The sequence below is a fragment of the Microtus oregoni genome, unplaced genomic scaffold (genome assembly GCF_018167655.1).
Source record: "Microtus oregoni isolate MIOR12 unplaced genomic scaffold, Mior012 000041F_ref0000270, whole genome shotgun sequence".
NCBI classification, from domain to species: domain Eukaryota; kingdom Metazoa; phylum Chordata; class Mammalia; order Rodentia; family Cricetidae; genus Microtus; species Microtus oregoni.
This window is the reverse complement of record NW_024543208.1, coordinates 13,607,280-13,632,597: the sequence shown is the minus strand read 5'-3', so window position 1 is coordinate 13,632,597 and position 25,318 is coordinate 13,607,280. Positions and strand designations below refer to the sequence as shown.

The following is a 25,318-nucleotide window of genomic DNA, read 5'->3' as shown; positions in this document are numbered from 1 at the left end:
TGTTGGGGGAGCATGTGGAATAAAGTGGCATGTCTGTAAGTTTAGTTCTGAAAATTCCTATAGATTTCAACAGATCAGTGGCCTCACAGCACATTAATAGCCATTATGAGAAAGGAAAAAGCAACTCTGCAGCTTCATGGAGACCACCAGTTTAAACCCCACTAAGAGTTCCTCTTCTAAAGATGCTTATTCATCATGACTCTTCCTTGTCAAGTCTTCCACTTGTTAGAACGTTGTATTCAGTGTTTTCCTGACTTCAGATAAAAAAAAATGAAACCTTCTTTCTTATTGCATATCTCAAGCCTGGCTTTCTTAAAGGAGCTCCTTGGTAAGAAATGAATTCATGAAATCAGGTGACAATGGATCTCATAGAGTTACATATTTCTCTGTGATTTTCCATCCACCCTGAGGGTAGATAGGATAAACTTGACTTGGTTATGCAGCTCAAATTCTTGATTTTTAGAAAAACAAATAGATGAAGAAGAAAGAAAGGAAAACAACAGCTGCCAAACCAATTACTGATGTGGAAAGGGAGGAATTCAATCTCACACTGGGCACTAGCAAAAGAGTAGACAAAATTTGTTCAGTCTACCCTTGGAGACACAGAGAACCACGAAGGCAGGTCGAGGTGGCTTTGGTTGTGACTGTCAGGACAGGAACTTCACACATCACTTTTGAAGTGCTGAATTTGGAATCATGAAATTTGACTCACAAACCAGTGTGCATTGTGGTCCAGCTCTCCTCACTGTGGAGCCTAAACTCTGTCCTCGGAGCAGAACGGCTGGGACTCTGCATTCTCACAGGGCTGGCAGGAAATAGTAAAGAGATAATAGTCTTGCAAGAGCGTGATGCAGTCTTGAGAACTGCAAAAATGTAAATGTCCATGACTCTTCCTCTTCTTTGGTTTTCATTAGATTTTTCTCTTGGCCAGTCCCACACTGGAGTGTGTGTGTGTGTGAGGCAGAGAACTTCTAAATGGTTGTGAGGCTGTATTTGTTCAACCTCATGTAGTTCTCACCTTCCACCTCAGCCACAGTTTGTTACTTTAGTTCCATACCATTCTTCCCTTCATTACTATTCACACTTGATGCCGCCTGTCCTGTCGCTACCAACTATGTAAATATAGCTTAACAGATGTATGGGTTTGGGAATCCATGCTATTGGCACCACTGGCTAGGAATGAATTAGATACAAAGGTAAGCTTGGGGCGAGATTAGAGGAGGTCTTACAAAATGGCTTCCAGTTGCTGGTCCAGGAATCAGAGTCAGGGACCAGCTGTAGGTCACGTTGAACTGTAATATTTCTCTCCTCTAGGAATGCAGGCAGAAATGAGGTATACAGTTAAATAGTTGTGCATATACATACATACATATGTATGTATGCAGGATCACCCTTCTCTGCTGTCTGTATTTCTGCCACTCTGACTGTCTCTCTGATGGTCTCTCTGTCTCTCTGTGTGTGCATCTGTATCTGTGTGTGTGTGTGTGTGTGTGTGTGTGTGTGTGTGTGTGCGCGCGCGCGTATGCCTGCGTGCTGGGACTAAACGGACTGGACCTGTGAGACCACCAGTTTTCATCACCCACTGATTCTCAAAGTGGAGTCCAATATTCTGAAAAGGTCCCCTGGGGGGCAGTAGGGTTAATCTTCCATAGCACTAATGCCTCTAATGTTACAGGGCTCTGGCTTTGTTTGCTACCCAGGATTAATCATTCACTCATGGGCTTTAATACAAGCCAGACTCTACCTCATGCAAAGCAGTGCCCTCCACTTCCATCCTGATGGCGGTTTTCACATTCCTGCCGTCGGAGTGCAAGGCCAGTTTTTCTTTTCTTTTGCCCGAGCTTCAATGTTCTATGGAGAAAATGGTTGGTAACCCTCATACAAACATGTTTATCAAAAATGCCAGGAAGTGACTGTACAGAAGAGCTTCTTGTTTTTTTCTTGTTTGTAATTTTGTGTGTCGGTACACCGGACTCTGCCATCAGCTTTCTGTGTGACTTAGGGTTAGTAGTCATCCACTGTGAGTTAATTTGAAGGGGATGGAGTTTGGCTCAGATCTTCAAGTTTTATGTAAATTGCCTGAGCTAAGCTCTTTAGATAAAAACTCAGGCACCAGAATTTTAAAGCAGACTGTTTGAGATGTTTGAATCTACCATCTAGAAAAGAGGCTCCAAACTCTGAGAGTTAGAAGGAGACTGAAAATCATCTAGACACCATCAACAACTTACAAAAGAGTTAGTTAACTGGACCCAGAAAGGCAAGATAACTTTGTTAAAGTCACACAGCCATTTGGTGCCTGATTGGAGCATAGAACTCAGGGATCCTGACCTGCCACCCGGGTGTTTCTTTCCCTACATAGCAAGAGTGTTGGAGTCTGGAGAGACCTTGGGGTTCCAAATGGAGCGCAGCTCACCCTGATCACAGGGTGGCTTTCTGTGTTTGCTCAGACTGAAATCATAGAAAGCTGATGTAGTAACCTCATTGCAGCTGGGTTAGGTGAAGGGGTACATCGGAAATAAGTAAGCATATTTGGTCAAGTTCAGGGTCCACGTGAACCTCCAGAAGTCCTCCTTTCAAAACAAACTCAACCTTGGAGGTTCAGGCCCCCACCTCACCCCAACAGCAATGTAACTTCCTGCTTCTAAGAACCAGGACTTACAAAGTGGCTCAGCAGAGTCTGCAGACATCAAATGGTTCTTACAAAATAGCGTTTGGATGAGTTAAGTGTAAATGAATCAGAAACATAAGGATTACATTTTCCCCAAGCACACATGGGTTTCAAAATTGAGGGGAAATGTAGCCTGCTAACAGCACACGGGTTTTCACCGAACCCAAAGCGTCCATGGGGATGTTGGGGGCAGAGAAGAAAGGGAAGCCCAGCCCCCAAATGGTTTTAGATGTGGTGCCAAATTCAAAAATGCTGTTGGGCTCGCCCTCTGCCAGTAATAAAATTGCTGGCCACCCAGAAAGGCTACAGGAGGAGAAAGGAGATTGCTTTCCCCACCAGCCTCCAGCCCTCAGTAACTCCTCTGTGCTGCTCAATCACCAGCTGTCACTGGGTCGCTGTGCTGTACTGGCTGGCCCCAACTTGGCCTCGATTTTCACACCATACTGCATGCCTTGTTTACATCCAACTGTATCTGGTGTTTTGGCTTCCAGAGTCCTTGGCTATCAAGTAGCTTGTCACAAGCCTCTGGTCTATAATCAAGTGACCTGTCCATCACCAGCGAAAGACTAGGGGGAGATTGTCACATACCTTCTTTGGCTGCCTTCAGAAAAAAAGTGAGGGTCCCTTGGGACCGCTTTCCTCTCTTTCACTTTAATGCTCTCCAGGTGTGGAGTTTCCCCCAGAGTGGTAAACATACTCCATTCAGGTCTCAGCAGGACACAAATAACCAGGAAAAATCACAGGATGCCTGTCACCTTATGACAGGATCTTAAGCTCAGGGTCTTTTATAATTTCCACATTTTCTCTCCTTTCTTTCCCTTGTGTTTTATTTCATTGCACCAAGAAAGTAAGAAAATTATTTCAATTGGTGGTAAAAGATAATTAAAACAAAATAGCAAAGGCCTTGGCTGCAAACTGTTAGTTTTATTAAATTTGCTACTGGGCTTTAAATTGGTACCAGGGCAAAGCTTTGGACAATTATATCAAAGACTGCTGGAATTAATCAGTTGTGTGTATATATTTGTTTGCTCTTTTCTGGGTCTTACATGAACGAAGAACAGCTTTGCCAATAGGAAAGGAGTGAGTTTTGCCTTACCTGTATGAGAGATTTTACCCTGGTCCCAATGAGACAGCATCCAAATACTCAATAGAGTCTCAGCTCTTGATATCTGTTTCTTCATTTGTTGAATTCAGGGTATGCACTGGCGGCTACAGTGATCACCAGGAGGAATAAGGTGGTAGTTATTGCAAAACAATCATTCTTAGCAGTAGAACCTCAGTAAAGAGTAAGGAGACATTTGTGTAAAAGGCTGGTGTCTTCCATGTACCTAGACTGAGAGGAGAAAAGATGGATGGAGGGAGAGGAGAAAAGATGGATGGAGGGAGGGAGACCCTAGAGCAGTACAAAGGATAGATGCTGAGATTAAGTCTCAACTATTAGGCAACGTCTGTGTTTTGAGTTTGATAGCTGCAGGTAGGGAAGAAACTTGGGCAAACACTACACTCAGCCGTGTTCTTACTACAATGGAAACCACTGCCCATGACTGAGGATCCCTCATTGACTGTACACTCTGACTTGACCGTTGTTGTAAAGGCTTCCTCATCCGGTGGCTAATCTGATAGATCAGTCTAAATGAACTGTTCTTTATCTTAAAAGATTTCCCTGGGCTTTGTTGTAGGGCATTCCTGCTGATCAGAATATCATAGTCCTTATTGACATCTTCTATTATCTCAATGAACTGTTTCAAACCATTTGTTTGGTAGACACTTGTGGACAGCTGCTAGGAACTGAGATCTAACTACAGTGGTTAGTGTGTCCTCTGACTTCAGCAAGTAAACAGGCATTCAATATGGTGTATAGAAAGTGATTGCTTTAAAAAAAAAAAAAGTACAAGGAACTAAGGATTTATACCAGGAAACCAGCTTAATGCTGGCGTCGAAAAGAAGTCTATCTCCCCCTCTCCATGTTCATATGCATGGCTGAGTCCTGCTCTGGGTTAACCATTTTTAACCTGTACATTGTATTTCAATGACTTTCAACATAGCTTATCTCCAATTTTGCTCTCTGAACTATTTGAAGTCAAAGACAGCATCTCACTTAGTGTGATTCATCAGTCCTAAACTCCATATTTTTTAATTGAATGAAAACAAACTGAATAGAAAGACTTATTTGTCCAATATCACAGCAGTGTTAGTGAGGGAGTCTTGGGCACTATTCTTGCCAGTTCATCCAGTACCAGCTTGTTGGACTGCTTTTAAGATATTCCTCACAATGAGGGTACTTTACACCAAATCTTTGAAAAACAACCCATCACCTGCCTCACCGATAAAAATTAAGATAAAGGACTTCCCAACCTGAAATAGAAATGTAACTTTCCTTTAACAATTCATGTAAGGCGCGCACTGAAATTAAAAACACTGTATGACAGTCACTCATGAAAACCTCGCGTGTACCTTTCTTGTCTGAGTGTCAAGAAAGACCTTTTTTGGGTAGACTACTCATGTCTTCAAGGTCATTCCATGAGGTGTGGTATGCTGTTCCAAGTTTTAGCTCTCTTAAAATGCAGTAGGATATGACAATATCTTCTACTCAGTAGGGAACACATGCTCTCTCCCCAAGCCAGATGTCTCTACTGTTACGAAAGGCAAATATCATGAAGTCATTGCCAGAAAAGCTAAGTCTCTTGTTCTTTTGACTTAAACTCTGACCTTTTTGCAGTCAGGTGAGCAGAGTGCACTTCTTTGTGAGAACTCACCCAGGATGTTCTCCTTATGAGCCCAGGCGATAGAAACCTTCTTCATGCAGCCTCTATACTTTTTATACGGCACTAAATATGACTATTTTAATGCTTACCCTTCTGTTAATCTGTATTGCAGATCTCTAAAGCACTGTAGAACCATAAAGGAGAGCATGAACAGTCTTTAACTGTTGTAATGTTCTGAACTTTATTGTCCACTAATGCATGGCTTACTAATGTATGTTTTCCCAAGAAGTCAGCTAGAACATGTGAAAAAATTTAATGAGCCTATAACCCCAAATCAACTGTGTAATTCAGATCCTCCTTTTGAGTTATTCTCTGCTTAGTTCTGAGCTACCCCTAGCCTCAGTGGAAAACTGCAAAGTTCATTAAGATACAGTGGTAAACTAGAAGATTTTTAACTACACAGTAGTAATTGTTCTTTTAAATATATTCTTTTTGATATGATAAATCATGTTTTCTCTATTTAATTTTTTCCCCATGTATTAGACAACAGAACATATATCAGCAAACATTAAAGAACTGGTGTCTTATAGAAGATGATATTTTTAAAGTTTATTTTTATCATGTGATTTCTGTTAGGCCACATATAAAGAATCAAATAAATAAATAAAAAGACTATAATACTTTCAATTGGTAAAATTTATAATTGAACAGCAATAATTTAATATATGATATTACAAAACAGAATTCAGTAGTGTATCAACATCTGCAAACTCATGGAAAAACACATTATTATAGATAGATTATTACATTATTCTAGCTGTATTATTCTAGAATGAAAGATAAATTTAATATTACATCATCTGCTATTGGTAATCTAAATTATTAAATTAATTTTTTTAATTTTTGAATTGGAGTTTTCTGTTAGATACAGAAATAGTCAAACAAAAATCCAAATAAACAAAATAAGAGTACTCATCTTAGCAAGTCTGAAGCCCTGATTCGATCCCCAGCACCACAAATAGATATATACATATACATGCATCATTTTGAAAACAAAGTGTCAAATCCAATCCAGAATGCCCAGTCGTGTCCTTGGTTCCATGTAGACAGGAACAGAGATGAGGAGAAGGCTACGGATGTGGCTTGGTGAGAGGAGAGTTGCTTCCTCAGTTGTGCAAGACCCTGAATCCAAACAACACAGCTGTCTCTCTTTTTCTCCTGAGACTACAAAGCCAACATGTTATTGGAGTTAATAAAATAGTCTTTGATGGCTTCTAAACAGGTCTTAATTATATCTTAATTTTTATAACCCCCAGAGAATTATAATACATACAGAATTCTGTGTGTAGAGAGACAGAGCCACAATAATTATAGCACTGACATCCATAACATGTCCAGTTAGGGGTGTATTCCTAATAAGCAAAATCACATTTTTTTGTCCAAAAAAAGCCTTAAAATGTTACATGAAAGAATGCTCAAGCTGGAGCACACCTTTAATCCAAGCACTGGGGAAGCAGAGACAGAAGAATCTCTGTGAATTCAAGGCCAGCCTGGACTACAGAGTGAGCTCCAGGACAGGCTCCAAAGCCACACAGAGAAATCCTTTGTTTTGTTTTTTAAAAGGAACACTTAAATATATGAAATGTTATGTTATATGAGTTAATGTGAGGATTTAAATCAAAAAGACATCTTTTCTCCCCCAAATCCTCTATGCATTTGATAAAATAGGAATAAAATCTCAGTAGAAATTAAAAGGCAGATAATCTTATAGCTCATTAAAAGAGTAAATAATCTTTTGAAGGATAAAACAAAGTATAAAATGGATTTGTAATACAAATAAAGATGTTTATGGAGATATGGAGATAAAGAAAGATTGTTACTGACAGTATGATAGCAAAATTGGACCTCAGTGCTAAGAAAATGATTCAGTAGGTAATAAATAAATAAATACATAAATAAATAAGGCCAGTGTAATGGGATAATTCATACGTAAATACATATAAAAAGCGAAGTATTTGCTAACCAGAAGTCATTAGAGAGTTCGAGAGATGGTTCAGTGGCTAAGAGTGCCTACTTACTGAACTCAGCTCCTAGCACCCATGTTAGCAATTCACAACCACCTCCACCTGCAGTGCCTACTTCTGGAGTCAGTGGGCACCGGCCCTCACACATGCTCACAGATGCTCATACCACAACACAGACATACACATAGGCGCATCATTTGAAAGAAGAAAACTGTTTTTAAATTAAAGAAGCTATCTTATTATACTGGAGCACAAATCATGAAAGGAACAAAAATCACTGTCCAATGAAACAGCATAAGCAGAGTACAGAGTAGGGCAAAAAACTTAGAAATGGCATTTTCAAAGTCATCACTTAGAAAGAGCTCCTATCTGGTATATGTGGACACTGCACATCAATACAGAAAGAGCCTGACTTTGAACAAGGATGAACAGGCAATGTAGGGGACTACAAATGTTTGAGGACAACCATTATATAAAAAGATAGTCTGGTTTATTAGCAATGAAGCAACAACAAAATAATACAATAATTAAATATAATTTAATAACTAGCCAATTGGCAAAAAACTAAATGTTTAACAGAACTGACTGCTGGCAAAGACTGAGGCAAGGGGAAGTCTGTTGGTAGACTTGCTAATTGGTGCAACCTTTGGGGAGAACAATTTGGCAACATGTAATAAGTTTGAAAATGCAAGTATGTTCTGCCTAATAATGCTATTGTTCGGTGTATTTCTTTCAGAAAACTCTTGTTCTGTGGCCACAGGAATGTGAACACCATTGTATAAAGCAACATTGTTGAAAACAACAAACAAATGTTTTAAATAACAATGATATTAAAAGAATAAACCTAGGTTCCCATTCTATATAGAATGGCCACAGAAAGTGTGTCTTATGGTTCTGAAACTAATGAACAGAATCTATTTGTACCAGTGGGGATAATCCCAAAACATTGTGGATGGACAAAAAGCTACACAAAGGTGAATATAATATTAAATCCTCAGCTGGGTGGTGGTGGTGCATGCCTTTAATTCCAATATTCAGGAGGGCAAAGGTAGGTGTATCTCTGTGAGTTCTAGGCCAATCTGGTCTATAGTGTTCTAAGACAGCCAGAAATACACAGAGTAACTCTGTCTTGAGAAACCTAAATAAATAAATAAATATAAAAATATAAACTCCTTGAGATTTAAGATATGTACACTAGTGCGTATATACTAAGTAAAATTGATATAAAGCAAATGAATATAAAAATAAAATATAACCCAATGTAACATTTGACAGAGATGAAGAGGAAGTTTTGTACATTTATTGGTTTCTCCACACTTTTTTGTATAATTGATATGTCTTCTAATTAAAACAGATGTAAGCGTTTCTATAAAGCTCTGGCACTTCATCCCAGGCCTGAAAAATGATTGTTTCCTTCCTTCCCCATTCTTGGCTCCAAGCTTGTATCTGGAGTGCCTAGGCACTGCCCGCTGAATATTAAGCCCTAGGCTGGACCAGGATGTTTGGGATTTTCCTGAGCCAGAGGCAGCCTAGGTGGTCTCACCATCATATCTTCCAGCTCAGCAGTCTGGGTGGTAGACTTTGACCTACACCCATTCTTAGTACAGAATTTTAACTACAGTGGCAACTTCTAACCTGTATAACAGTCCAAGCCATGAAGACTGAAAAGCATATTGTTCATTAGCTTGTAGCTATAGATTGACAATCTAAGCATTATACTTCTCCCCAAATCTCTCTTGGAGATGAATAAACAGATGCCCAGGGAAGTATTGGCTTTCCATGGCACCAAGTCAGTGACATTATTTAAAAGAGCGTGTGTGTCTTCTGATTCCTATATCTTTCCATGTGGACTTCATATGTAAACCCTTCTAGCTTGCAGGTTCTGCCTTCTGATTTCCTGTCTGTTGTATTTTTAAAAATATAATACCTGGGACTGTCTGTAACTAAAATAAACACTGTCTTGGGACATGGTTATACAGAACTTGTTCAAGTTTCTGTCCGTGGCAAAAGGTATGGGCAGGTAGTTTATTCTATCCTTAATTTGTTAGTTTCTTCATGTGAGAAGGTGTAATAATAATAACTGCTCAAGGAATATTTGCTCTGAGTGAAACTATAAGTACAAATGCCTGGTGAGAAGGAAACAAGCTGGAACTATAGCTGCAGTTGTTTATCTAGAACATAGAGAATAAAGAGAAACAAAACACAAATTGACAATAGAGACATCTGGAGACACTATGGTACATGGAGGCTGTGGTAAGGAAACAATAGGATATTGATGAAGATTAACCAAGGGGCTCAGAAGTTTCCTGAAAGAAACAAACTAGGGCATTACCATAGTGTAAAAGGGTCTGCCTTCTAGTGCTCCAATCCTGCTGCCATATTTTCCATTTCACGTTGTCATGGAAGTATGCAACAACAGTAACAAACCCTGATTCAAAACTTGGGCTCCAGGAATTGTAATGATTTGATTTTCTACAGGTTTCTATAATTTGTAATTAACCCATCATAATATTAAATATATATCAGTAATTTTAAATATGCTTTTGAAAATGAATATCTCAGTGTTTAAATCTAAGGGTGCTTAGACATCTTCTGGGTTTTTATATTCTTTTCTTAACTTTTATTCTAAATTTATTTATTTATTTTACATCCTGACTGCAGTTTCCCCTCCCTTCTCTCCTTCTATTTCCTCTTCCCATCTCCCCTCTGCACCCTCTTAATCCACTTCCCCTCTTCTGTTCAGAAAATGGCAGGCCTCCCATGATACCAACAAAACACAGCTTTTCAAGTTATAAGACTAAGCACCTCCCACTTGTATTAAGGCTGAGAAAAGCAACCCACTATGAAGAATAGAGTCCCAAAGGCTAGTAAAAGAGTCAGAGACAGACCATGCTCGCACTGCTAGGAATCCCACAAGATCAAGCTACTCAGTTGTCCTATATATGCAGAGGGACTAAGGTTTTTTTATATTCTTAATACAATTATGTCAAAATCTATCCAAGTTTCATGTGTGTTTATACTGCATATTTGAGATATATTTCAATATACGTTGGCATACACATTTACGAACACACACACACAGAGAGAGAGACAGATTATCAGTTAATAACCCAGCTGTTTTATTACTCACTAGGTAGCTTGGACTAGCCTTGAAATTGTGGCAATCTTGTCTCAGTCTTTCAGATGCTGGGATTATGCATGTGAGCTACCACACCCAGCTTTATAATCACGTTTCTAAGGACTACTGAGGAAATCATGCCAATGAGAAATGAAAGCGTTTCTGCAATAACTGAGAATGTAAACCTTAGGCAGCTATGTCATTTGAGACATTTGTACAGATGCAATGGCTAAGTTTTGGAAAAACTGTTTTAACATGGTATGCAAAGTAGCCAAAAAACAGTTCCTCAATATTAGCTAAATAATCCATCATATGAGAATTTATTAACTGGAAATGCAAAAGTAATCAAAGACTTTGAAAACTGATGATAAAATATTAATGAAGATTAATGCATTTTAATGATAAATTTAAAGCAGTATTCCAAATTCTGCAAAAAAAAATCAAAAGTGATCAAAACAAAATAATCACATTTCAGATGAAATCTGAACAGTTTAGTTTTGAAAAAGAAAGGAAATGGGGGAGGAAAGAGAAGTTTCAGTTTAGCAGCAAGCTGCAGAGCGCAGTGGAAGCCTCTGGAAAGGCTGAAGACATGGCTACTAGAAGTGAGGATGTCAGTGGGGGGGAATGAGTGCGGCTGAAAGGAAGGACAGCCACCAGCCTACTGCTTTTAGAGCAGTTGTGGCAAAGAGTCTAACCTCTATCAAACCAGCAAAATCTTCAGCACTCACCAGTTTGTCTTTCTTTTTTTCCACAGAAACAAGAATTTAATAACACAGAAAAATATGGATTTTAGATGGCTAAAACCATAAATGCTATGAATATTTAATCATTTATCTTCATTATTCCATTTAACTCTCCCAAAAGTAAAAAGTGGTTCAAATGTGATTATACTCTTTACAAACAGTGAAAATTAATACAGGTGGGATTTAGCATTTTATTAGGTATCAGATTATAGACTTAAGAGTCCCATATATTCTTCCTGTCAGTACCTATATTCTCTTTTTTTTTTCTGTTTAAACAAAAGGGAAGGCTTTAACTTTAACATGGTAAAATTACATATAACAAAAGATGGATGCCCCAATGGTATAGAAGAACTTTGGGTGACTGTCCAAGCAGTGAGATGTATATGTCAATTATAGAGTTTTGAAAGTTGTTTACAATGCACATCCTTCTTTGATGGAGTTGAAGAATTTATAATTATAGTTTTCCTTAGTTAAGATAAAGTAGATATAAATACTGTATCCAGTTTGTCTTTCAAAACGAAAAATATCTAAGTTCTTAAGAACTTGTGTTTGACATTAATTTTAAGGCAAATTAAAGTGTAGTTTTATTACAGGAGATCCACGGTCATTTTAGTAGCAATTGTACCTCTCCCTACACCTTTTCATGGAAGGCATGATTCAAGTTTCTACATCCCTATGTGGGAACTTAAGATATTAGCCCCCGACTCTGGTAGTTGCTACTAGGCTTCAAAGAGATGACGTACGAGCCAGAAACACAGCTGAGAGAATAGCTATGAAAATGTCTCCATGAATTGTTGTTCACACTGCTACTATGTGGGTCACTGGGTAGAAGTCATTAGGAGACAACTTTTACCAGAGGGTAGAGAAAGACCAGAAAGACCTGGCTTGTACAATTCTCAGAATATTGGCGTAGGTCACCTTGAAAAAAAGTGAAGTGTTTGGCACTGCATGTTTTCCAAGTAAATGATACCTTACAGGAGGGACTGGCCAAGACTGGGCAATACAAAAGGCAGGTGGTAGGCCCATATTCATGAATCCGCCTCACCAGAGTTACATGTATCACCTGACTCTTCACCCCAACCCCATTAAAGAGCCCATAGGATAACTTCAGTGTCTGGGAACATTGCTAGTCAGCCATTGATAAAAATAGCTCAGCCTTTCCTAGGGATTCATCAGGACTAGTATACAGGGACACGGTTGATGTCCTCACGTTCAAGCTGTAGGAAAATACTATGAAGCCAGGTTTATAATTAATTTGAAATAGGCTCAGAGACATACAAAAAAGTAATCCCATGACTTTCTGGCTAAATGTGATAAAACCAGGACACAAAAACATGCTTGCTTCCCCACAAGTTGGTGATTGCTGAGGCATCGGAGGACATGGCATGAAGATGCTCCAGGAGAAACCAAGGTAGAGCTAGAAGGGAGACATCCTATGGTATTAAATATTTCAGCTACCAATAATTTATCATGTCACACACAGACACACACACACACGAAAAACAAGCTGAGAAACACTGCTCACTGTGGCAAGCTTCTCCGCAGAAGGGCCCCATCTGTTTGGACCCTCTGTTGCCCAGGCTGTAGACTGAAGTAAAGTTCTTATTTTATTCCAAAATGTTGTCATATTTTTAATGTACCTCCATATTTTAGAGCTAGGTAAGCTTCTAGTAGAATTCATGTCATATTTATCTTATGCCTTTATGTTCTTTTAAGACCCTCACTCTGTCCCCTCTCTTACTTTTGGAAGAGTCACTCATTAGTGGAGGCATAAAGAGTCAATAAAAGGGATCATCTAGTGATGTCATTCTGGGAGTTTGCAATGCAACCATCATTTATCTACGCAATATTCCAAGATATTTCTTCACTCTCTCACTAGGTGTTCATCACCAGAGCTCTTGTACAATCCCTAAGGGTGTTTGGTTTAGCAGCTTCAGTGCTGCTAAGACAAACTCCCTTGGGGGATGGTGTGTCCATTGTTTCCCCCAGTGCAGTGTTATTCACAAGAATCTTCCATTGCTCACAAACTCCTAACTCTCACTACATGGAGTATCAGGAACCCTTCCTTGTCCGTTGTCCATGCACCTTTCATCTTGTTGGCCTTATCCAAACATCTTTAGCCTTCCCAGCAGCTGAAATAACAGATGGGCAGGGAGATCCTGAGATTTCTTGACATCTTCCTTCCATTTATAAATTCTGTCTCCTTTCACTCTGGAATCTCCTTATTAACCTTTGGTAATTTTCCCCATGGGACATTATTTTATCTTAAGAAATGAATAATTGATAACATATAAGTCAATGCAAATAAAAAATAACAAATCCCTTTGAATAATGTCTATCAGAAAATATGAGTGGAGATGTGGTCATGTAGAATTGACACAAACATGCTTTTGTATTAAAGGGTAATTGGCAGTAGCCAGGTTCCTGGTGTGGAATCCTGGACAGGCCCTGGATGTCTTAAGCCAGAGGAGAGATGCAGTTTTGGCATGTTGGAAGTCTGGAAGGTACCAGGCTCCGGAACTGTTATTCTAGTACTAGATCCCTCTCTTCAAGAGACATGGTTATTAGGCAGGCCTGTGGGGTTAAGGGAAGCAAAATATAAGCTATTACTCAATTGTATGCAGTTGGAAACAATCGGCTTAACTTCTCTATGCCTCATATTCATCATCTATAAAAACACCATTAAATATGAGTTACCACGTAGAGTTGTCTTGATTCTCAAATTAGCAAATACATAGCAAGTGCATAGCCTAAGGCCAAGATTCAATTAATGAACGCTATTGTTATTTAAGTAATGAGTAAGAGTCATGGATAGGAATGTGGGGAGAAGAGGCTAGTCTCTAATAACACCGTGTAAGACAGTGGCTATCTCGTACTCAGTGGGGTTTCTGCATACAAGTCTTTAAAGGGGAGGACCTGGTCAGATGATGCCCAGCAGAACCCATATGCTCCCTCTGCTTTCTGTGCTTTTACCTACCCAGTCTTTTACTAGGATCTCTTCCTCCCACACTCTCTTAATGCATGGATCCCATCCTCCTTGCTACTCTTCTGCAAGGATTGCTATGAAGTTCAAAGTCCAAAGCACCTAGTACTAAACAGCTATCCATCTGGTAATGGCTGTTTTTATTGGTGTACATTATAATGTACTCCATTGTGCTTCACAAAGAAGCTTAATCCAGTGCATAATACAGATTATTGTATTACTAAATGTGCCTTCGATTTAAAAAAAAATAAAGAGCAAGACTGAATACTCAAAGGAATCAATATTTCATTCTCTGCCTATCAGCCCCAAGCACTGTATTTGTTTTAACTGACGAGTTCCTCTGCATTTTCCAGGGATCTGAAACTTGGGAATGTGTACCAGTACCAGATTATCACCATTTCAGGAACCAAAGAGAGTGAGCCATCACCGGCTGCCATATACACACATGGAAGCGGCTACTGTGGTGATGGCATTATCCAGAAGTAAGTAGTTTCACCCATTGAAAAAGGAGGCTTGGGGAAATGGTAATTAGGTCAAGAGACAGACAAGGGGCTTGACTTGGAGATGCTTCCCTATGCATAAATTCTGAGGCACTGGTGTTCTCCAACCTCCTGCTAGAAGGCCTGTAAGCCGTCTGCTGGCTTTGGAAGAAAGTTCAGTGACTGCTTTCTGGGGTCATACTCATTTCTCAATTGTATGACATATGACTTAGCCAGAGATACAAATATGCATTTCCTACCTCTGCTTTAAATATTGGTTGTTTTTGTAAATCAAAGGCTTGTGTATCTTAAATAAAGTCTTTAAGAAAAATCTGAAAAATAACTTTCTTTGAACCAGGCATGGGTATGAATGTAATTCCAGCACTTGGGACGTAGAGGAAGGCAGATCTCGGAGTTACAAGTGAGCCTGTTCTACAGAGCCAGTTCCAGGACAGCCAGGGCTACACAGAAAAACCATCTTTGAAAAAAAAAAAAATCAAAACTTTTTTTTTCTTAAAGTCGTATTTGAATTTAATCACACACACACAAAATCATTTGAAGTGGCAAGACCCACCCAATTTCTAATCTGGATCGCTGATGTGGGACGATCCACCTTTAATGTGGACCACACCCAATATCTTCTTTAAAGAGGAATTTTGGTCACCTAGTTCCTCTACTTAAAATGTATTCAAAGATTTCCTTTTATATTAAATATGATAATATTCAAAAAATTATGTTTCTTTGCTGGCTACCTTTTACATTTGTTAATACTGCAATGACCAATTCAGAAATTGTGCCAAAAGCTCAGAAACGTAACAGAGTATTGTAAGAAACAATATTGAAACTGTAAGCATTAAACAATATTCCAGACTGAGTAGAGACCTAAAAATGAATACACTGGGTCAATGAATCAAGAAATGTAAAGATTTCAGTCCAGCTAGAAATTATGATTGCAAAATATCAAGTTGTATGTAAAAAGCAATATATCTTGTAGTCTGTTCAGTCTGTGAATTGCCTAGTCCTTGGGGCAGGAGGGATGCATCTGGCAAACAGAAGCAAGAAGTCATACACCCTCACCACCACCAACTTCTGCTTGATTTTCTTCTCAAATATGCACAAAACAATCAGATGCTGGCACGAAATGGACGTCTTCATTTTCCTATAGAAATGGAGATAAGACCAAGCACCATTCCAAATTAAGTTTGTTATTGCTAGCGTATTTATTTGCAAGGGACACTATCACTAAAGTCTAAAACCTTTGGCAGGGTTAATCCCATGCCTTATGTGTGAGATGGCAAAATAAGCTATTGGCAAATTCCTTCATTAAGTGCGCTGTTGGATGTCACAGAATATTTTTGCAACTAGGGGTTGCAATTACTATTCCGGCTGGGGGTTGGGTGGTGGGAGGGTGCATTTGCTTCAGGATTGATGAAAGTGTTCATGTGCAGCCTAGGAATTGCTCTCAGGTATGGCACATACGTGAAACAAAAGTGCTCGATGTCTGTGGCCTGTGATTGTCACCAACAGTGATGCTAGAGGGAAGAGCAGCTCGATTCATCACTGGTGATTGTGTGGGAGGTGACAGAAACTGGAAACCTGCACATTGGGAAGAGAAGGGTAGCTAGGACTAGATCTGTACATGTGAAGGGAAATGCAGTCTATACTCAAAAATCCACTCAAAAACCAAAATCATAAGTATTTGATAGCAATATGCTGTCATTTATTTCTGTTGTATGAGTATGTGTGTCCATGTGTATGTACCTGTGTGTGTCTGGGGTGTGTGTGTGTGTCCACATCCGTGTGTTTGTGTCCACCACATGCATGCCTGGTGCCTGCAAAGAGTCTAGCTAAGAGTGAGGTTTATCATTTGGAGCCAGAGGCAATTGTGAACTGCCTGGTATGGATGATGAGAACTGAACCTGACATATTCAGAATGGGGAGACTGCTTCCACTGGTATAGATCTTGCCCCTGACATGCTTGAAGGCCTAAGTTAGATATGTATAAATCTAGCATGATAGCACATACCTGCACTGGGGGCTTGGGGCACAGAGGCAGGAGGGTCAGAAATTCAAGATCATCTTTAGACATTCAGAAAGTTTGAGGCCAGACTGGCCTCATCACAAAAAAAAAGATATTTTTATTAACAATTCTGTTTATTTAAACAAAAAAAAAGTTGACATAGAATATGTCAAAGTTCTATTAACTTGGAAAAATATAGCTTCTATTAAAAAACATTTTAGCTCTTCTGAAATAAAGACCCATGTAAAAGCTATGTTTTCAGGAGTAATCACATGGCCCAGCAGATAAAAGTAATCACCAAGCAAGCCTTGAAACCCTGACTTTACCTTGAGTCCCAGAACCTACATAAAAGTTGGAGAGAAGCAACTCCATTAATACACACGTAATAATATTAACAAAAATAATACATTATAATCAATTTTAAATAGATGCATTTTCACAATTAAATCAGACTTTTGATAGACAAAAATTTGCACTCAATTTGTATTATTTAAGAGAGAAGTATATATTTGAATTTTTCTCTGATATCCTTGAAAGAATTAGTTAAGCCATTTTAAAGTAAGTAATATCTAAATTTAAGAAAACAGATACAGCCAGTAATTATTTGCATAATTTCCCATGGTTTACTGAAACATGCATCTCAAGGATGTATATTTGTGCCCTGAAAGACCGGTACCACATACCAATTCCAAACAGAATTATCAATAGTAGTATTGAAGATATAAGAATTTTTAAGTCTTGAATTCTGGCACAAATCATCTGGTTGCTAAGAACTGGACTTCATGAATACAAACTATAAAGGCCCACTTATGTTTGAGGGTGAAACCTACAATATGTTTTGGGTATTTTAGGTCTGTATTAAATAAAGAAAAAAAGCAGCAACAGAACATGGAGGGCAACAAAACAGGGAGAGAAGAACTAGTTATTAGTTCCTTCTACACTGAAATGTCAGCTCTAAACTTTGGATAAGTCTGTGCTTGACAGAACACTGAACTAATCCCAGAATCACCCGGGAGGAAGTGTCAAGATCGCATAACCCATCCAGGGTGCCCATAAAACATTACAGGCATTCCTAAGAACCCATCACTGTAACTTCAAATTTTCTAACTCAGCACTTTCTTAGTTAGGGTTCTACTGCCATGAAGAGGCACTGCAACCACAGCAACTCTTATAAAGGAAAACATCTCATTAAGGTTGGCTTGCAGGTCAGAGGTTCAGTCCATGGCCATCATGGCAGGAAGCAGGCAGCACAACGACAGGCAGACAAGGGGTTGGAGCAGGTTATGAGTCCTACGTCTGAAGCAGCGAGCAACAGAAAGAGAGACAGACACTGAGTCTAACTTAAGCATTAGAAAACCAAAGCCCACCCCATGGATACACTTCTTCCACGATTACACCACCTAATCTCTCTCAAGTACTACTACTCCAAATGACCACACATTGAAATATAGCAGCCTGTAGGAGCCGTTCATATCCAAACCATCATAATCAAAAAGAATTTCTCCAGATTTTGAGCCTTAATTCATAGCTCAGTCTATCTATATTGTAAACACATGCAGCTACATTTACAGAATATGACAAGAAATGTAAGCCTTTTTAGTGGCCTGAATGTATCCTCGGCAACATAACTTAAAGCATCACTCATAATAAAAAAAACCAATAGATTTTATAATTTGTTTACTTAGAATCAGAACCCTGCATAGATATCAAATATCTGGGTTACCTTTAGTAAAATGGAGTAACTACTTGTAGATGCTTTGCAGAAAAATGAATCTGATTTAAAAATGTTCTAGCAAGGAAGGAGGAAGGTAGCTCTAGTTTAGATGGGTAGAGAAGAGTGGGCAGAGTGGCCCAGCAGGGAAAGTCACTTTGCCAGACTTGACCTTCTGACTTCCTTCCCCAGAACCCACACAGTGGGAGCAGAAAATGCATTTCCCTAAGTTGCCCTTTGATCTCCACAAAAGCACCTCAGCACACATGCAAACTCACTAAATGAATGGATGCAATTTAAAATAAACAGAAAGACCAGGCCCAACACTCACAAGGACCCTTAAGAGGCAAGCACTCTGTTGTGAAGGACACATAGCAATGGATTCTCCCAACTTCATACAGTGTGGGATGAAAAGACTGGTTGGATGCTGTGATAGTAACACTGTTCACTTTCACCACACATGAGACCTTATATTACAGCATTACATACTTGTGTCCCCTCCACAATCATCATGATTGGACCCATTATCATAGCTTGTAGTAAAATAACACACAAAAATATTAAAGTACATTTCTCAAGCATTCATGCATCTTAAAAGGAGAACAAACATTTGTAGCAAGGACCTGATTCTTATCTGAATTCATCTCTTTATTTTAATGTGAGAAGAGAAGGCTACCAAATCGGGCAGTAGAGGGGTAGCTGCATGCCTTCTCCCTCATCCCAAGCACTGGGCACCAGACTGCTGGGATGAGACAGAGTCTGTCTCCTCCTTTGGCATGTCACAACCTGCTACAGGAACTCGGGTATTAGGCAAAGATAGTCAGTTCTGTGATAGAAGAAAATGATGCCTGCCCACTCCAGCCTAACAGGTCAAAAGAGGTTTCTCAGAACTGCTCTATCCAATGAAGGACCTGCCGTGCCTAGAAGATGTTTGTAGTGACCCCAAATGTTTTGCTTAAGGCAATAGAATGAGCTGATCAAGGGATGATGGAAGATAAATTGGAAATATTGCTCCTGGCTTAGGGAACTAAGATTTAGGGGGAGGATGTCTCCCTACATAACACGTGGAAAAAACCAAAAAGCTGAAGGTCATTAGTGATTTCTAGCCTGTGAGATTCACTAACAGAGAATGCTGAAGACGGGAGTACAAACCTTGTAGCTCAGGGCATTTCAGACAGGAGAGAACTTGGGTGGCTCCTTAGAGATTGATACAATGTCCTAGGTCATCTTAAAGATTGATTGCTAGGCCCTATTCTGCTATTCTGACACCTCCTAAAGACAACAAACATTGCCTGGTGTTAATTGCCCCTGGTAAAAGGAAAAGTCTGAGAGACCTGTTTCATGCTGGGACTGTTCCCAGCTGGTCTCTGAGAAGGGAGGGACAGCTGCCACACACACTCTACAGAGACCTCCCAAGGTAAAGAAGGAATGGGAACTGAATCTTTTAGCATCTGCTAGGTGCTGTCCAGCATGCTAGACAATTTAAATCATGTTTCAGTTTTTGTACCCAACTCCTAGAAGAATGTTTAACTAGTTCCATCATAACTCATGAGGAAACAAGAGTGGGCATCTGCAGGACCACCACACAATACACATTTCAGGGCTGAGGGACTTGTTCTAAACTGTCCAACATAGTGGGCATCTGCAGGACCACATACAATTCATATTTCAGGGCTGAGGGACTTTGTTCTAAACTGTCCAACATAGTGGGCATCTGCAGGACCACATACAATTCATATTTCAGGGCTGAGGGACTTTGTTCTGAACTGTCCAACATAGTGGACGCTGGCCACATGCTGTAGGTGATTGTTTGACAAGAAGCTACTATGACTGAAGAATGAAATCCCAGTTGTATTTTCTTTCAATAAATTTAAACTTATGAAAAGATCGGCCGGACAGGCCAAGGGACTCACACAGATGGGGCAGTTATTTTTTGGGTTATGTAGTTCTAAGTGTAAGATTTTCTAATTCTATAGGATTGGAATGTTCCAGAAATCAACAATCCATCTAATTTCCCAGATTTTGCTTTTCTTATTCCTTGCCAAAGCCTAGTTTGAGGTGGTGGAGGGGGACAATTCTCATTTTCTGGCCATTTTGATCTCTGTAAAATCATCATTAGGTGATGGAAATAATTTCAAGAAGAATAGGCCTCAGAGTTCTGGACAACAAGAACAACAAACTCAATGGGGAGAGTAGAACTTTCTAGTTAAAGATTACTAGACCCGGGATGTAAGTGAAAGCAAGACAGAGTCTTTTGGTGTATTAAGGGAGAGAGGAAATTGTCAGCACATGGAGGGTTGAAGCATGAAGGACTTGGACATTTCCACCCTTTACAATGAAAAGAATATCTCTAGAGACAGGAGTGATGTCACAATGAAAGGAATACTTCTAGAGACAGGAGTGATATCACAATGAAAAGAATATTTCTAGAGACAGGAGTGACATCACAATGAAAGGAATACCTCTAGAGACAGGAGTGACATCACAATGAAAGGAATACCTCTAGAGACAGGAGTGAGATTACAATGAATGGAATACCTCTAGAGACAGGAGTGACGTCATAATGAAAAGAAGAATACCTCTAGAGACAAGAATGACATCAAGAACAAGAGGCAGCCAGTCATTTGTTAATTTATTCCTCCATGTCTTATTAGTTTAAAGGACTTGGAGGTCCAAAGCATAAGGACTGGAAAGATGTCTCCAGTGGTAAAATGCTTGCCTAGACATGGGATACATATTTACTGCTGGGAGAGGTTTGGATGGCCACAAAAACAAAGAAAGAATAAAGAAGTAAGATTTTACTCAATGCTAAAGTGTTTGCATTGTTAGCATAAGGCCCTGAGCTGATCCCCAGAACCCACTTTACAAACAAAAGAGTACTGCTCCTTGCTTATAACCTCAGCACAGCAGAGGTCAAACAATTGGATCCCTAGGCTGCTGTCCAGTGAACCCAGCCTACCTAGTGAACTCCAGGCCAGTCTGAATCAAAAACTGACTGGACAATGTTCTAGACAGCAACAACACACCCTGCTTCCACATACATGTGCATACGGATCTGCACACATGTGTGCATATACAGGTATTCATAGGCATGTGTGTATGCATGCAGACACACAACACACACAGCATGCCATGTAGTGGCATTTTATTTGTATTTTAATAAATAAAACTTGGCTGAGAAACAGAAAAGTAAAATAGCAACACTGGTCAGGCTTACAAACCAGGCTACCTTAAGTAGCCACAATGACTTGCGCCTTTATTCCCAGTAACTGTAACCACACTAGCTTGCCATTGAAATCAGGCGGTAGTGGTGCACGCCTTTCATCCCAGCCCTGGAGAGGAATATATGATGGGGGAAACAGCTCACACACAGTTTCATTCTGAGATTCCTGGAGGCAGGATCGCCATTCTGAACTGAAGTAGAGGTAAGAGCCAGTGGCTGACTGTTTTGCTTTTCTGGCCTTCAGGTTGAACCTGAGTTTCTCTCTGAGTTTTTACTAATCATGTTTCACATATATGTAAAAAAGAAATGTCAACATAGTGGTCAGTTGTGAAGCAGAATTGTCCTTTGTCATAAAAACGCAGCTAAGACTAAAGTAATCATCTTTTATAAATCCATTCTTTTGTTGATTTCATTTTGATGCGGAACCAGAATTCAGGGAAAGAGACTTGCATGAGATCAAACAGAAGTTCCAGGATCCCTGTAATACCTTTCTGCATTTAGCCTCAGTTCTGAAACTGACCCGGGATATCCCCTTCTATTTCCATTGTGCAGGGGCCAAGGGGAAGAGTGTGATGACATGAATAAGATCAATGGTGATGGCTGCTCCCTTTTCTGCCAGCAAGAAGTCTCCTTCAACTGTGTCGGTGAGTCTTTGTCATATAGTTGTCCTTGGCTGGTTGTTCAATTATAATAACAATTATGAGTAAAAAAAAATCACTCATTTCAGTTCACATTTATTAAGTATCTCCCATGTGACATACACTATCATAAACAGTACGAACACAGAAGTTGAAAAACACGGTAGGACAGAGGGCAAATATTGCTGTCCTCAAGAGCTCACGTTCTCATAGATAATGGCAATAACAGGTGATATTTTTATGACCCTTTACCTTACAAACATTACTGGTTTCCTTCACACCAATTGTCCAAGATGGCTATATCATGTGTAAGTTTTTTATTCTTTAGAGGTGGGAAAAATCAGAAGTCAAAATGTGTTCTGAATCACACTGACCGGCAGAGACTGAAGAATGTCTTGACCTTGATTGTGTGTGATTCTCACGTCTCTGCTCACACTCTCCACCTGGGGGTCTACCTGCTGCCTGGGTGCTTGCTTCAGATCCAAACTGTGCAGTCTCAGGGATCTGCAGAGCAGGACAAATAACAGCCCAGTCTATGCTTTGAATGCAATCCTCTTTTCCCCACCTTTAAACAAGTCGGGTGGGAAAAGGGTTTTCCTCTGCCTTCTCAAGGAGTCTGGCCTATCTTGTTGTTTCAGCCCCACTTGGGAGGCCCTGTCCAGCCCCAGGGCTGGTAAACAGACAGGGGGTGGGGGCAGGGATGGAATTTCGAGCTGGCCCAGATGAGATCATGCTTCCTTTAAGATGCAAATCGATACCTGAAGATCAAAGGTCCTCTCGCTAATCCCTTGGGCTGGAGGTGAAAACCAATCACAATTCATTTGCAAGTACAAAGGACAGAGGTGCACTATCTGAAAGGGACTGGGCAGCCCCAGAAGGGTTGAAAACCTCGGTGGGAAGATTTCTCACTGAAAGGCCGTCTTCCAGGAGGACTGTGGGGAAGAGATGTCATCGCATCTTTGCATCTGCAGTGCATTAAAGCCTGCTCTGTCTCCTTGTAGACTGAGGTCCATGAGCATAAGAGAAATGCGTCATTTACTGTCAGTTCATTCTGAACACCACTCTGGTGCACCTACTATCTATCTCCTGCACCAAGTCGGAGCTGAGCAACACCATGGAGATGCTCTGCAAACGAGTGTGGTTCCAAAAAAGAAGACATTGAATGAGGAAGGACTTGACAGTTTCTAGGCAGAACTTTGCCTTGTTTTCTTTTTTTAATCGCAGAAGTCTTTCTCCCAGGCGCTGGGTGTAGCCTGTTGTGAAAACTTGATTACTAACTAGCCTAGTGGTATGGCAACAGGGAACATGAACTAAAATCAAGAGTCAAGCTCTAGATCGAGTGTTAAAGACGTGCATAAGGTTGAGCAGGTTTGGACCTATGTCCACTTCCTCTAAATGGAAATGATTAGGTAAGGATCTCTGAGAATTGGTCCTTCTACTATATGGTTTCCAGTGTGTGTGGCTGAATTATAAACTTTACTCGAACCCAAACCTCACCTTTGCCAAGTATCACTGATCCCAATCTATCCCAAAATATACTTACCTATCTTACTTTTGTGAATGTCACTTTAGAGCTCCCTGGAAGACAGTAGGTTCTGGTGAAGGCAGGGTGTTCAGCACGGATCCCCTAAAATAGATGTTTGATATCTAAGGTTCTTATACTGTTCTCTAGAACTAGTCAACAATACACAATGACTGGAATGAAGTAATAAGGGCGGCGGGGCTGCGTTCTCAGCACCCCCAGCCGCCTGCCCGGCTAGCTTATGCCCCGAAATAACAACACACAAACTGTATTCTTTTAATCACTGCTTGGCCCATTCTCTTCTAGGCTAATTCTCACATATTAATTTAGCCCATTCCTAATCATCTGTGTGTAGCACCCCAAGGTGCGCTTACCGGGGAGATTCTAGCCTATGTCCATCCTGGGTCGGAGCTTCATCCCGGGAGCAGGGCATGGCGTCTCTCTCTCAGGCATCTGCCCCCGAGAGAGCTGTGGAGTCTCTGAGCTCACTTCCTGTTCCTCCCAGCATTTTGTTCTGTTTACTCCTCCCACCTATCCTCTAACCAATAAAATGGGCCAGGGCAGTGCCTTTATTAGCCAATGACCTTCCTCCATCATTTCCCCTTTTTCGGTTTAAACAAAAAAAAAAGCTTTAACTTTAACATAGCAAAATTACATATAACAAAAAACAGTTATCAAGTAAAAGTTACAATAATCTTTATCATAACTAAGGAAAACTATAACTATAACTAACTATTCTTAACTCCATCAAAGACTCCAGAAAGATATAATATTACCTAAGTAAACAAGAACTAAGAAACTTCAAACTCTAGAAATGACAAAGACATCTCGCTGCCTGGACAGTCACCCAAAGTTCCTCTGTACCGTTGGGGCATCCATCTTCAGCCTTCAGGCCCATGGTATCCAGCAGACATTTCCATAAAGCAGGAAAATTCAAAGTCAGTTCAGTCACTATCTGTTGTGTCCTGCAGAATGTCTCGCAGACTCTTTCATGAATCAGGAACCCCGAAAGATCATCTCACCTTAGGCAAGTTCAGTAGTCCTCTCTCTGCGGGTTCTCTGTGTCCAGTTTATGCAATAATCCAGGCAAGAGCAGTTTCTTGCCCAAATGGCTATCAAAACTCCATAACGACCCTCTTCGAAGCCCATCTTCCTCTTGAAATAGATTGGTGCTGCCAGGAGCAGAGTGTCTCATTGTCATGAAAAGTCCTCAGTTATTAAAACATTAAATGTCCTATTCTGTAATCTTTGAAAGACATGAAGAATGTCTATCTAAAATATATCTCTATATATCTAGAAAATCTAACTAACATGACTACAAACTTGACTATTATGATTATCTATTAACTACCTATATACGCTACATTTTTAAATGAACTACACAATCACAATACCTTAATCAATATCAGAAATACATATACATTTAACAAAATTGACCTTAAATCGCTATCAATAAAGCAAAATCTATACTAATGCAAATTATT

The 25,318-nt window shown here is 39.9% G+C and overlaps 1 protein-coding gene across 1 annotated transcript in view; it reads left to right on the top strand.

Moving 5' to 3' along the window:
• The window catches only part of Pappa (pappalysin 1), a 228,225-nt gene that overhangs the window by 85,971 nt on the left and 116,936 nt on the right, over nt 1–25,318 (top strand). Inside the window, exons 8-9 of the mRNA XM_041632518.1 lie at nt 14,595–14,723; nt 22,227–22,318. Coding sequence (XP_041488452.1) covers nt 14,595–14,723; nt 22,227–22,318 — 221 coding nt within the window. The remainder of the gene's footprint in view (nt 1–14,594; nt 14,724–22,226; nt 22,319–25,318) is intronic.